At 57.6% G+C, this 12927-nt stretch overlaps 1 protein-coding gene across 3 annotated transcripts in view; it reads left to right on the top strand.

Moving 5' to 3' along the window:
• The first annotated feature begins 539 nt into the window (after positions 1–539).
• The window catches only part of ADGRG1 (adhesion G protein-coupled receptor G1), a 46539-nt gene continuing 34151 nt past the window's right edge, over positions 540–12927 (top strand). Inside the window, exon 1 of one of the 3 annotated variants that reach the window (XM_047789660.1) lies at positions 540–586. In XM_047789660.1, coding sequence (XP_047645616.1) covers positions 555–586 — 32 coding nt within the window. In that variant the 5' untranslated portion in view covers positions 540–554. Of the gene's footprint in view, positions 587–4602; positions 4749–12797; positions 12910–12927 lie in introns of those variants that run through there. The other 2 variants (XM_047789657.1, XM_047789655.1) reach the window with 2 other exon arrangements.

Genomic DNA, 12927 nt, shown 5'->3' on the forward strand with positions numbered 1-12927 from the left:
TCCTATTAACCTGTCTTGGGGCAGTTTTATTATTAGTCCAGCCACATGCGGGGTGGAGGGGAAATGGCCCCTTCCCCAACACAGGTGCCAAGGCTGACTTCTCACAGGGAAGGATGGGATAACTCTAAGAGGGCTTCTTGGAAGAGGGGGCGTTTGAACTGGGCCGTAAATGTGGGTGGGTCGGATTTGTCTGGGCGGAGATGGGGTTGGGGAGATCAGGAGAGATGAGGGACCGGTGGGCAGGTCAGGGTTGCATGGGGCTGTGATGAGCTGCCCTCCAGACTTGTCCCAAAGACGGGCCTGGCATGAGCTGTCCTGTTCTAGGCCTGTGACTTCTGCCCCCGCCGTCTTGACACCTGGTTTGTACCCATTTCCTGTGTCTGGTTGTTACACAGGGTGTGCTGACTCCGAGGAAATGTGGGGAGGCAGGCTGAACATGCCCCAACAGGAGGTGACTCGGTGGCCTCATCTTGACACAGGGCCACCCCAGAGAGCCCCCATGGGACTGTACCAGGACGGCTACTGCGGGTCACAGAATGCCAAGGGTGTCAAGGATGTGGCCTGATACTGCTGACACGCCTGGGCTGTAAGCAAATTTTTTTCTCTGGGTTGCCCTCGGTCTCATCTGTTAGATGGGGACAGATACTCATCAGGGTTGCTGGGATGGTGAAATGAGGTTTTTTTCTCTAATTGAGGTAGAGTTAATTTGCAATGTGTTAGTTTCAAGAGTACAGCAAAGTGATTCAGTTACACATACATATACATATATATTTTTCAGATTCTTTTCCATTATAGCTTACTACAAGATACTGAGTATAATTCCCTGTGCTATCCAGTAGGCCCTTGTTGATTTTATTTTATTTGCTTTTTTTTTTTCTTTTTGTAGGGGGCCACACTAGTGGCATATGGAGGTTCCCAGGCTAGGGGTCCAATCGGAACCGCAACTGCCAGCCTACACTACAGCCACAGTGTCAAGGGATCCAAGCTGAGTCTGTGACCTACACCCAAGCTCGTGATAACGCCAGATCCTTAACCCACTGAGCGAGGCCAGGGATTGAACCCACATCCTCATGGATGCTAGTCGGGTTTGTAACCCGCTGAGCCACAATGGAAACTCCTACCTGTTTTATATACAACGGTGTGTAAATGTTGATCCCAGACTTCTCATTTATCTCTCCCCACCACCGTCATCCCCTTTGGTAACCTTAAGTTTTGTTTTTCTATGTCTGTGTGTCTATTTCTGTTCTGTAAATAAGTTCATTCATATCAATTTTTTTAGATGCCACAAGTGGTATCATATTATGTTTGTCTTTCTCTTACTTCATTTTGTTTGATAAACTTTAGGTGCACCCATGTTGCTGCAAATGGCATTATTTTGTTCTTTTTTAAGGCTAATATCCCATTGTACGTATGTACCACATCTTCTTTATTCATTTCTCTGCCACTGGCATTTAGGTGCCTTCCATGTCTTGGCTATCGTGACTAGTGCTGCTCTGAACACTGGGGTGCATATATCTTTTTCAATTAGAGTTTTCTCTGGAGAGATTCCCAGGAGTGGGAGTGTAGGATCGTATGGTAGTTCTGTTTTTAGTTTTTTAAGGACCTGCCATACTGGTCTCCTCAGTGGCTGTGCCAATCTATATTCCCACCAACAGGTGAAATGAGCTTTTTGGTTGGCACTGTGGTTTCAGAGTGGCTCACGGCCCCAAGTCTCCTCGGGCGATTCATTTGAAAACACTGCAGGATGGGTCCTCTTATTATTCCCATTGCACAATGGGAACACTGAGGCCTGAAGAAGGGCCCTGACCTGCTCACGACCACAGAGCCAGTGAGCAGCAGATGCAGGACTGGGCTCGGGCCTCCTGGTCCTCAGATGGTGTGTGGATGGGTAAGCAGGTACAGGCAGAACCTAGAGGGCGTGTGGCTGGGGCTGCCGATGCTGGGGAATGAACTCCTCACTAGAAGCAGAGCAATGCCCTTGGCTGGCCCTCCGCCCATCCCCGCATAGCCATAGGTGCTGGCTGGGGAGAGCACCTTCCTCCGGGTGTGGCCCAAGAGGAGGAAGCCACCAACTTCGTGTGATACCGAGGCAACACCGAAGGCCAGAAGCAGCTTGACAAGATCAGGAACTTAAATTTCCTCCGCATTTGGCCATGGCAAACATTGACGGAGCCTGCACCACGTGCCAGCCGCTGTTGGAAGCACTGAGCATTTTCGCATTTAATCCTCACACCGTGATGGCTCCATACTGCTCCCACCCCCATTTTGCAGAAAAGCAAACCAGGGCTGAGGGAGGCAAGCTGGCCGGGGGGAGCTGGGATGCCCGACCCAGGCAGTGGTCTGGAGCCCACGTCCCATCACAGTGCTGCTGCCTGCCCTTCGGTGTTTGTTTCTGAAAACAGGAGGCAGGTTGTTTCAGTAACTCCTTGAACCCCAGAGTTACTCTGCCAATATCAATTTAGTGAACAAATACTTGAGCTAGTAAAAAATGGCTCATGGGAATTCACCTGTGAGTAGAAAATGATTTTAGGCACCATTAAAGTCCTCCCCACAGATGTGGCAGGTGTCTTCTTTGCAGCACTCCAGCTGAGCACTTCCTTGGTTTCCCCTGGAAATGGGGAGCTCACTCCCTGACTGCGTGGGCAGCACTAGCTCTCAGAAGGGGCTTGGAGACTGAGGTTGAGGTGCGGCTAGAGCGAGAGATGTCACAGCTGGGGGGAGCTTCCCACCCCTGCCCCCTTCTTGCTTACCCTGGCCAGGAAGGGGTCTGCATTTCCTGTGGGTCCCTTCTGAGAGGGGGTGGGTGAGCAGAGGGAGGCTGGGCTCACCGGGGTCAGATAAGGGCCCCAGTCCCGGCTCAGACTGCCTGGGTGTGACCTAGGATGTGTTATCGAACACTCCCCCCATGCAATCCCACCTTTATCTGTAAAACCCACATGAAAAAGTGGCTCCTGCCTCAGAGGGTGTAGGGAGGAGCCGATGGGACAATCCACAAGTCCTGGGTGGCGGGGGGCGGCGGGGGGCGGGCTCCTAGAGCCCAAGCCCTCAGCCCCACAGATGCTCCCCAGACACCTGCTCAGGCGGGGCACTTTCCTTCTCCTCCCTTCGCCTCTGGAAGGCAAGCAGGGTGAAGGCCTGGGTTTTTATTTCATCAATGAGCCGAGGTCCAGAGCTTAAGTCACCTCTCCAGGTGCACCCAGCCAGTGAGGGCCCCGCCCAGGGCTGCAGCCTTCTTAGCCACTTGTCCTGCCTCCTGTCCATCCATTATCCATTTTTCCTCCCCACATTTTTTTTTCCCTCAGCCACCAGTCACCCAGAATTTCTCTGCACCGGGCCCTGTGCTGGGGCGTGGGTTGGGCGATCAGGCAGGGCACACAGGCAAGGAAAGAAACGAGTCTGACCCTGGGCGGATAGACCCCAGGTGAGAGGCAACCCAGGGGGCTGTGGGAGTCACAGTGAGTGGGGGGAGGTGAGGGAAGGCTCAGTGCCTCGCCCGGGCCCGCAGCTGCTCCTCATACACTTTTTCAAATGAATGAACAAACTGCCTGGATGGCTTCGTGGAAGAGGTCGTGGCTCAGTTCTCAATGCTGTGGACACTGGGGTGGGAGTCAGAGCTACCTGGGGGAGTGGGTGCCTGGAGTGAGGACTTCCAACAGCTCCCTAGGCGTTCTATTGTGGCTCAGCAGGTTACCAACCCGACTAGTATCCATGAGGACGCAGGTTCGATCCCTGGCCTCAGTCAGTGGGTTAAGGATCCAGTGTTGCCATGAGCTGTGGTATTAGCTCTGTAGGTTGCAGACGTGGCTGTGGTGTAGGCTGGCAGCTGCAGCTCCGTTCTACCTCCGATTCCACCCCTAGCCTGGGAACTTATGCCAAAAGGTAAATAGAATTTAGTCAGGCAATAGAGTTCCCATATGCCTCACCAGCAGCACAACAAAGCAAAAAAAGAAAAGAAATAAAAGCTCCCCAGGAGAACTGCTGGTCTCAAGGGCCTGAAGGGTGGTGCCAGACAAGCCAGCAGGGCTGGGGGGTGAGTGGTCCAGGAGGCGGCTGGGAGGGGTGTGCCCAGGGCCTCTGTGGGGGACTTGTGGGTGAAGCAGAACCTGTCTCTCCCCTTTGCATCCCCAGGAGAACTGGAGCAGCTGCCCCCCATCCCTCCCTGGGAAGAAGCTCCCATCCTTGCCCCTCGCAGTGTGTCAGCTCCCTCTCTGTGCCCTGCACGAGATAGAACATTCTGAAATCAGGGACCAGGCCTCCCCATCCCACTGCGCCCCACCCTGGTCTCCTGCCTCCGGGCACCTGCTGGCTGTTGGCGTGTTTGTATTGCAGGCAGGTGGGTCTGGGCTCAGGCTTCACGTGGAGCCTGAGCTGAGTGAAGAGGCAGGTGGCAACTCGCAGGATTGGTAATTACATATGGTGGTGGCAGGGGTGGCAATGCCAGGGAGGGGGGCCCTAAAGGGCCACGGGTGGGCCAGAGGTCCCTGGATGGAGGTGCTGCAAGACCCTGAAGGGCTGAGGTGAGGGGTGGAGGGCATTCAGCACCCAAGGGTCCAGGCCAGCCTCTGCAGGGAAACCCAGGAATGAGCGAGGGAGGCGGCAACAGTGGAGCTACCGGAAATGGGGCAAGACGGGCAGGCGGAGCCACACACCTGCCGCACCTGCCCGGACAAGCACAGGCTGGGTGTCTGTGAGCCCCAGGAGGAGCTGGAAGGGGAGGAGGCAGCACAGAGTCCTGCCCAGACCCGGAGGTAAGAAGCTGCTTTCCGGGGAGGGCCGGGGTGGGAGAGCGTGGGGGAGTGTGGTTCCCAGCCTGCCCCTCTTGACCTAGGCCGCCCCCCAGGTCTAGCTCCATGCCCGAGGGCATGTGTGAGGCCTGGCCCCGGGCCTGCTCAGGGTTCTGGGCTGTCCTGGGGTTACCCCTTGCCGCTCTGAGCGTGGGAGCCCGTGCTCACGTGGTGGGCATCTCAGCCCAGGGACACTGGCAGGGCATGAGCTCTGCTCCCCGTGCTCTGGTGAGGACGCTGCTGCAGAAGGTTGAGGGCCAAGGGGAGGTCGCACACCGGGGTGCCTGAGTGGGGGCAGGAGGCATGCACCCAGCGCCTCTCCGGCTTTCTCTCCCAGTGCCCAGAGCTGTGTCCACCAGGGATCCCGCTGGGAAACCGGTTTGGGAGCTGGTTGGTCCAGGTTGTTTGCCTTTTGACAGGGAAGTGGGGGGGGGGTAGGCAGGCTCCCCAGGACTGGGGGTGAGCCCGCCCCTTCGGCCAGCACGGGGTCCTTCAGCCTCTCCCCAGCCCCCCTCACCAGGCTGCTCAGCCTTTGATACCTCGACTGCCAGATGCAGGAGGTCAAAGTCAGTCTGTTCCCCGACTGGGCCAGGCCTCTGTGTCGAGTCTCCTAGATGGTGGCCCAGGCCACGCCAGGCCGGGGAAGCCGTCCCATCAGTGCCTCCTGTGGGACTTGGGCCAGGCTTCCTTCTCTGGGTTGTTTCCCTACCTACCTCGAGGGAGGTGGCCAGGGGCAGAGGTCTGAAAACAAAGACGGGCGCAGCCCCACCTCCGCTCCCTGGCACCTAGCTTCCTGGCCCCACACGGCAGCCACGCAGAGGTGGGTGGCTGGAGCTGGGAGGGGGCCTGGCGCCCGGCCAGCTCTGCCCCGACTACCTCGGCTCCCCGGGGTGTGTGGGTAGCCTAATGGGCCCCCCATGTTCCTTCGGTTAATTAGGCTGCCCCTGCTAATGAATGTCTGTCATCTTTGCCCCATTACGCCTCCTGAGCCATCTGTGCCCCAGCACTTACGGGGAGACCCTGGGGGCTCCCTGGCTGCCAGGGCAGAGGCACAGGCGGGAAGCCGTGCTCCTGGGAGGCGTTGAGGTTGTCTCCCCCGGGGCGAGGCTGGCCTTTCCATAAAGTACACCTGGTTCCTTATTTACCGAAAGAGAAGTGATGACAGCTCCGCTTTCCAGGTGAGGACACTGAGGCTGCCCCCTTAGGACCCCCAGGTGCATCTCCTGCAGCGAACACCGTCACACAGTTCTGTGCTGGGCACACCTGGGCGCGTGTGCGTGTGTGTGTGTCGGGGGTGGGCGGTGGCAGTGGGGCACATGGGGAGGTTGAAGTCGAGAGCCTGTGGCAGTCAAGTGAGATGGCCCCTTGCTACCCCAAGACAAAGCAAGTATGCTGTCTTTGCCCACTGCTGTGCCACCTGGTGGGTAGCCAGTCAGCCTCTCTGGTCCTCATTTGCCTTCCTTGGCATGGGAGTGGCAATGCCTCACCCCTGACCAAAGCCACCTGGCCCGAGTCTTTGGTGTCTGAGCAGCTGCCACCCAAACCACACAGGCCGGGGCTGGGGAGGCCGCTGACAAAAGGGGCAGAGCCATGGAGCAGCAGCTGGGGTGGGGGGTGCTGTCTGGGCCCTCTTGCTCAGGAGGGGAGGCTCCTCTGCCAGAGTTAGAAGCTTCTTCTGCTCCTCCCACCCCCCGCGGGGTGGGGGGTGGTGATGGCTGGATTTGCATTGAAAAGAGAGCCAGGGAGTTCTGGTCGTGGCACAGAAGAAAGAATCCCCCTGGTATCCACAAGGATTCGGGTTCCATCCCTGGCCTCACGCAGTGGGTCGGAGTCCCGCGTTGCCGTGAGTTGTGGTGTAGGTCATAGACGTGGCTCAGATCCCCCATTGCTGTGACTGTGGTGTAGGCCGGCAGCTGTAGCTCTAATTTGACCCCTAGCCTGGGAACCTCCATATGTTGCAGGTGCGGCCTTAAAAAAAAAAAGAAAGAAAATAGAGCGGAAGAGTGACAGCACCTGTTACTGCACTAACTGGAGGTCCTGGCTGTGGGAAGCCCGCAGGCCCCCATTTTACACCTCGGACACTGAGGCTCAGATTGATGCCAAGTCCGCTGCTGTGCTGTTGGGAGAATTTGGGGCAATGCTGGGAGGAGCTTAGGAGGGTTGAGGGGCAATTTGGAGCCTCCCAATCCCCGGGTCTCCCTCAGGCAAAGCTGCCTCTGAGCAGAGCACCAAGGGTCCCCTTGGGAAGAGCGGTTCTCCCAGATGTCACACTCCGAGGAAGGCTGCACTTCTGCCCCCAGAGGCCAAGTGGCAAGGCACCTGCCAGCCCACCGGCTCCAGTCCCCTGAGCTGCAAAGGAGGGCCTGATGCTTACAGATGGCAAGGGTCTCACCTGAGCAGCCAAGGCCTCTGGGTGCCCGGGCCTGCTTCCCACAGCAAGAGCGGCCCAGGCTGGCAGCCTGGGAGCGGGTCGTGGAGAGGCTGGTGGCCCACCTTTGAGGGGCCCTACTCTTGCCCCGGGCGCAGAGGCTTCTGAAGGCTAGGAGGCAGGCGTGTGGCCAGCATGACCTTCGGGGCTTGTTCGGGCTGGATCCAACCTTCCTGCCAAGTGTACTTGGGGGCTGAGCTAAGGTCAGACATTCCGTCATGCCCAGGACGAGGGGGTGGCCGCCCTGTCTACCTTCATACTTGGGTAGCTGGGCACCCAGGCGTGCCCGCCTCCCGGGAGGTCAGCAGGGGTGGCCCTTGGAGGCGCAGCCAGCCTGAACTTTGTCTAAGGACCTGCACCGTGTTTCTGGGGAGGAACAGGGTGACCGTAGAGGGTGGGGGACGTCTGCCTTTCTGCCCGCCAGTCTGGGGCAGGCCCAAGGACACATCTTGTTGGCATGTGGTCAAGACGCCACTGGAAACAGAAGGAGGAATTGGGGGAGGAAGCAAGCCTTGAAGTCAGATCCTATGTGACCTTGGGCTGGGCCTCCTCCCTCTCCGAGACGCACACTCTTCCTTCAGCAAACGGGGCAGAAATTCCGTGGCAGGATTGTGAGCGATAATGAGAGTCATCTGCCTGGTACACAGTAAGAGCTCAATAGTGGTGCATGGTCTCTGAGACCAAAGCCTTCAAGGGGAAGGGGTGGAGAGAGGTCAGGGCTGGGGACAGGTGTGGACACAGGAGCCAGCGGTATCCAGGGAGTGTCTCTTCCCAGACCACAAGCCCCAGTGCTGTTGAAACCTGATGCAGGTAAATGTGGGTGAGGCACCTGCCTGTGCTCCAGCCCCACCCCCCGAGGGAGCCGGCGGGTTGTGTCTGTCCTTGGAGCTCCAAATAAGGCCTCAGAAAGTCTGCTTGGACCTGGGCGGTCTTTGCCCTTCTGTTTGCCTGGCTCTTCATTCCATCACCGAAGCTGGCACCAGTCTCTTACCCCAAGCCTGGGCTTGACTCTCCATTAGACGTGTCCCATTTTAGTGGCTGGCTGTGCCTCTAGTTGTCCCCGTGTCCTGGATAAGTCAGGCTCTCTGCTTCTTCTCCAGCTGGGGGATGGGTGGTGGGCCTAAGGCACACAGGTCCCTTTGTGAGGGCCGCTGAGTCACATGGGCAGTGCCAACACCCCGGGGCCCTGGGGTGGCTGTGACGGGAGATGGCGTTATCATGGGACTGCGGCAGCCCCCATGCCTGTGGCCAGGAGGCTTTCCCGTGGGAATGAACAGGGAGGTGGCTGGGAGCGTTGACCACAAAGCATGTGGTCTGGGTCACAGGACCCGGGTTCGAGTCCTGCTTTCGTGCGGAGGTGCTGTGAGGCTTTGGGAAAGTGCTCTCTCTGAGCTTCTGTTTCCATCTCTCTTAAGTGGGAACAAACATCACTGTTTGTAGAGGAAGCATTGGCTATGCAAGGGTGTGGCATGCTGGGCCTTTGGCATTTGTGTTGACTCGCTGATAATCATGACATTGGCCAGTATTTGTCAACCTACTATGTGCCAGGGATGGTGCTCAGTGCTTTACGAGGCCACTCAGCTTGCAAGAGGGAAGCCTGGACTTGAACTGCCCTTGTCCAATAAAAACCCACCTCCACGCACCAGTGGTTGCCGGTGACCCGTCTTGGGGGTGGGCATAGCTCTTCACTGTTTGCAAGGCTGCCCTGGCTAGAGGGTTAGAGGTGGAGAAGGTCCAGTCTCCAGGAGAAGCCCCGCTGTATCTTCCCACTGGCTCAAGCCTCTGTTACAGTGGCCACCATGGATGCCGCATCCTCCGTCTTGTCCTGGGGACCACACGTCCTTCCACCTCCCTGGTGGTCCCATCTCTGTTTCCTGCGCAGGCTTCTCTGAACAGTAAAGCCTTGCAAACACCTCCGGGCACCCACTCGTGGCAGGTCTGGGCAGTAAGCTTTATGTGTGTGGCCTCATTGTTTACTGTCGGTGGTGCTGTTATTACCTCCACTTGACAATGAGGCGGCGATGGTGGAGAGATGCTGCCTGTGTCACCGAGCTGGCAGAGCCAGGAGCAGAAGCTTGTTGGCCTGAGCTCAGACTCTGAGCCCAACCTCTTGCTGGTAGTGTCACCTTCTCTCCTCCATCCCGTACAAGGAAGGCCCTTCTGCCCTTTCCACCCCATCTCTGGTCACTGTCACCAGCAAGGATGTTCATGACCTTCCTGGGCCTGGGGGACCCAGCCCTTCACCCCTGAGCCCTGGTGATGTGTTTCCAGCTGCCTGTTGGAAGGTCCCCCAACATGTCGCAAGGGAACCCCTGTCCCACGGTGCCCAAGGGCAGCCTCGTCCTTGCCCCCCGATCTGCATCCTATCCCGTGCCACATCCCACACCCGCGGGCAATATCTGACATCTTATCAACCCTCTCATGTGTGGTGGGGGTCTGAGTTCTGCTTCTGGCTTCTTGGGCTGGAGTCTCCTCCCAGGTCCCCGCTGGGCTCTGACCTCCCTTCCCCTTCCCACCCCTTCACTGCTGGTAGAGCAGACCCACGTTTCTCCTGCCTTAACAAATGCTGGAACCACCTGCGCATCTTATTCAAATACGTTTTCTTTTCTTTCTTCTTTTTTTTTCTTCTTTTTGCCATTTCTTGGGCTGCTCCCGCGGCATATGGAGGTTCCCAGGCTAGGGGTTGAATTGGAGCTGTAGCCACTGGCCTACGCCGGAGCCGCAGCAACATGGTATCTGAGCCGTGTCTGCAATCTACACCACAGCTCACGGCAACACTGGATCCTTAACCTGCTGAGCAAGGGCAGGGATCAAACCTGCAACCTCATAGTTCCTAGTCGGATTCGTTAACCACAGAGCCATGATGGGAACTCCCAAATACATTTTCTGATTCAGCAGATCTGGGGCACACCTGAGATGCCGGATTTTTTAGCAACCTCTCTGGTCAGGCTGTAGGTCTGTGGACCACATGTTGAGTGTTGATTACACATCTCCATACGAAATCCTTTCCCTTGTTTTGCCGCGCCTTTGGTGAAACCCCATCAAAAGCAAACTCCACGCTTTCAGAACCTTCCAGAAGCTGCTCTCACCACCACCCCCAGCTCCCAGTTAGATCCCACTTCCTTCCAAGGATGCGGCCCACTTCTCCACATCCATTGATGCTGTTCCCTTTACCCCGAATGCCTTTCCTGCTGGTCTCTGTTCACTGAAACTGCTCCTTGCAGACCCAGCTGGGACTCTGGGGCCAACAAGGCCGTCAGACCCTGGCTCTGATCCCGCATGGCCTCAGGCCCCCTCCCCCTCTGTGCCTTGTCCCTCTTGAGTGGAGCAGGGGAGATGATGAATATGATTAACCAGCAAGGGCCTGGTTGGAGCCCACACATCTGGAAGCCCAGCCACAGGCCAGCTGTGTCTCTGACATACCGGTGGGACCCCCACCCGCAGGGTTAGGAGGATGCGGTGAAAGGGACCCACACAGAACAGAGGGGCTGACACAGTGAACCCTGTGGACAGAGCCGCTCTAATCAGTGCCGTCAGCAAGGCTAGTAAGAGTTAGTGTTATGATTGATAACGCTGTTTGGTTTCTCTCCTCTGACTCCCAGAGCCGGGAGCTCTGCAGGGCCAATAACTGACTCCCCACTGATACCACAATGTGAGCCAGGCTTATCTCCCCTGCCGCTAGAGCCTTGCACAGTGCCCAGCACACAGTAGGTCTCTGAGAAGCCCGATGGTAAGAGGGCAGGCAGAACTTGGTGACCCAACTCCTGTCCCAGCCGGGTCACCTTATAAGCCTTTCCTGTGTGGCCAGAGTGCCAGCTGGCTCTAGGTTTCTGCGTCCTTTGCTTGGACATCTAGCTCAGCAGGTCCCGGCCACCTGCAGAGAGCAGCGCCACCGACCCTCCATCTGTGCCCTGCCGACCAGCACCCTCTGTGGGGGGTGTGTGTGGGTGGGTGGGTGGTTGGGAGTGGTGGTGATGGCTGTCTGGCTGGCCTGGACCCCAGGGAACAGCTGAGGCTGCCCCAGACACCAGCTGGCCCAGCCCTGAAGGGCAGACCTTGGGAAACCTGAGGCTTCGAGGTGGCAACTCGCCCAGAGACATGGCCTGTAAAGGACTCCCCATCTTTTCCTGGATCCTTTCATCCTCATCCTTTCTCTGCTCCTTATGTCTTGGTCCCCAGTGTAGACTAGCCCCTCCTGCCCAGGCACTGTGGCAGTCCCCACTACGGCCTGGGGAGGGAGTAGCTGGCTGGACGTGGGCCCAGGGCCCACAGAGCCCGCCTGCCCCACACACTGGCACAGGCTGGACGGCGGCCTTGGAGAGCATAGCGCTGCTTTCCAGAAGCTCTGCCCCGGGGCTCCTCTGCACCCCACCATGGAGCTTTATTGCCCTTCCTCCTCCCCGCAGCTTGATTTAAGCCACCAGGTGAGGGCTGTATTTCACCTACAGCAAACCCTGGCCTCCCGGGCTGCCTACAAAGCTTCCATTCATACTGCATCAGGCGACTTTTTTCCAGTCCCCTCTTTTACAGCGCAGATCCCCGTGAGAGAGGAGGGACCTCGGTGGCCTGAGCATCTGCTGTGTCCAGGACCTGCTCCAGGGGCCCCGGAGGCTCAATTCATGAGTGGTTAGGACAGATGGCTGTGGAACCAGACTGCCTGGGCTCCTGTCCCAACCATGCCATGTCCCAGTTGTGTGGTCTTGGGCGTTAATTCTCTTCTCTGGGCTTCATGTCTCCTCCTTCTCCATCGCCACATTTCATGAGTATTGACTGGGCGCTCATCACATGCCAGGCACTGGGCTGAGCAATGCGTTTTCCGGTTGTGCACGGGTGACGGCACCAGGAAAGAGTCTGGAATGTAGTAACTGGTCAGGAGATGTAATCATTATTATTACTACTATTGTTATTGTTGCCGTCTTCACTCGCCCTCATTAGGTTGTGAAATCCTTACATCTGTGACTTGGGAATTATTTGTTCATGTTGGAGGGAAGATGGGGTGTGGGGGGGTACCCATTCCACAGGGGAGTCTATGGACCCTCTGAAGCTTCTTGACTCCCAGGGTGGCCATGAACCTGAGCAGTGGGAGGGAACTGCTGACACAGGCCAGTGGCCAGAAAGAGGATGGGGACATGAGCCCATTTCCAAATTTCTCTCTCTCTGTCCTTTCGGAACCATCAGGAAAGGACCTGGGCCTCAGTTTCCCCTTTGGCCCATTAGGCAGATCGGGAGGCTATTTCCAGAAGCCCCTGGGATCTGAGAATCTAGAACTTGAGTCTTGGGATGTTGAAATTGTGAGTGCTGGTTCAGGGGGCATTGAGATGGGTCCCTTTGCTGGGAGAACTGAGGCCCCGGGAGGAATCGCAGTCAGGTGGCCAGTTGTGTGCAGCCCGGCTGGCTGCATGCCAGGCTGCTTGACACCCCCCCCACCCCCGGCGTGCCTTCCGCTCTGCCGGTCAGCGCCGGCTCCGCCTGCTGCTGGGGAGGCTGGACTTTCCTTCAGGAAGGGGCAGTTTCACTGGGGCCTGGAAGGGTGGAGGGCAGCTTTGGGGGGGGGGAGCTGTTGCTATAGCAACCCTGGCCTTTGTGGGGACCTGGGGGAGAACAGCCCTGGGGAAGTGACAGATGGAGGGCGAGGAGACAGTTATCTCCAACCAGCATCCGTCCATGAAGTCTGGCACCTGCCTGCCTGAATGGGGGGTGAGGCTGAAGGACCCC

Source organism: Phacochoerus africanus, chromosome 8 (genome assembly GCF_016906955.1).
Source record: "Phacochoerus africanus isolate WHEZ1 chromosome 8, ROS_Pafr_v1, whole genome shotgun sequence".
NCBI lineage: Eukaryota > Metazoa > Chordata > Mammalia > Artiodactyla > Suidae > Phacochoerus > Phacochoerus africanus.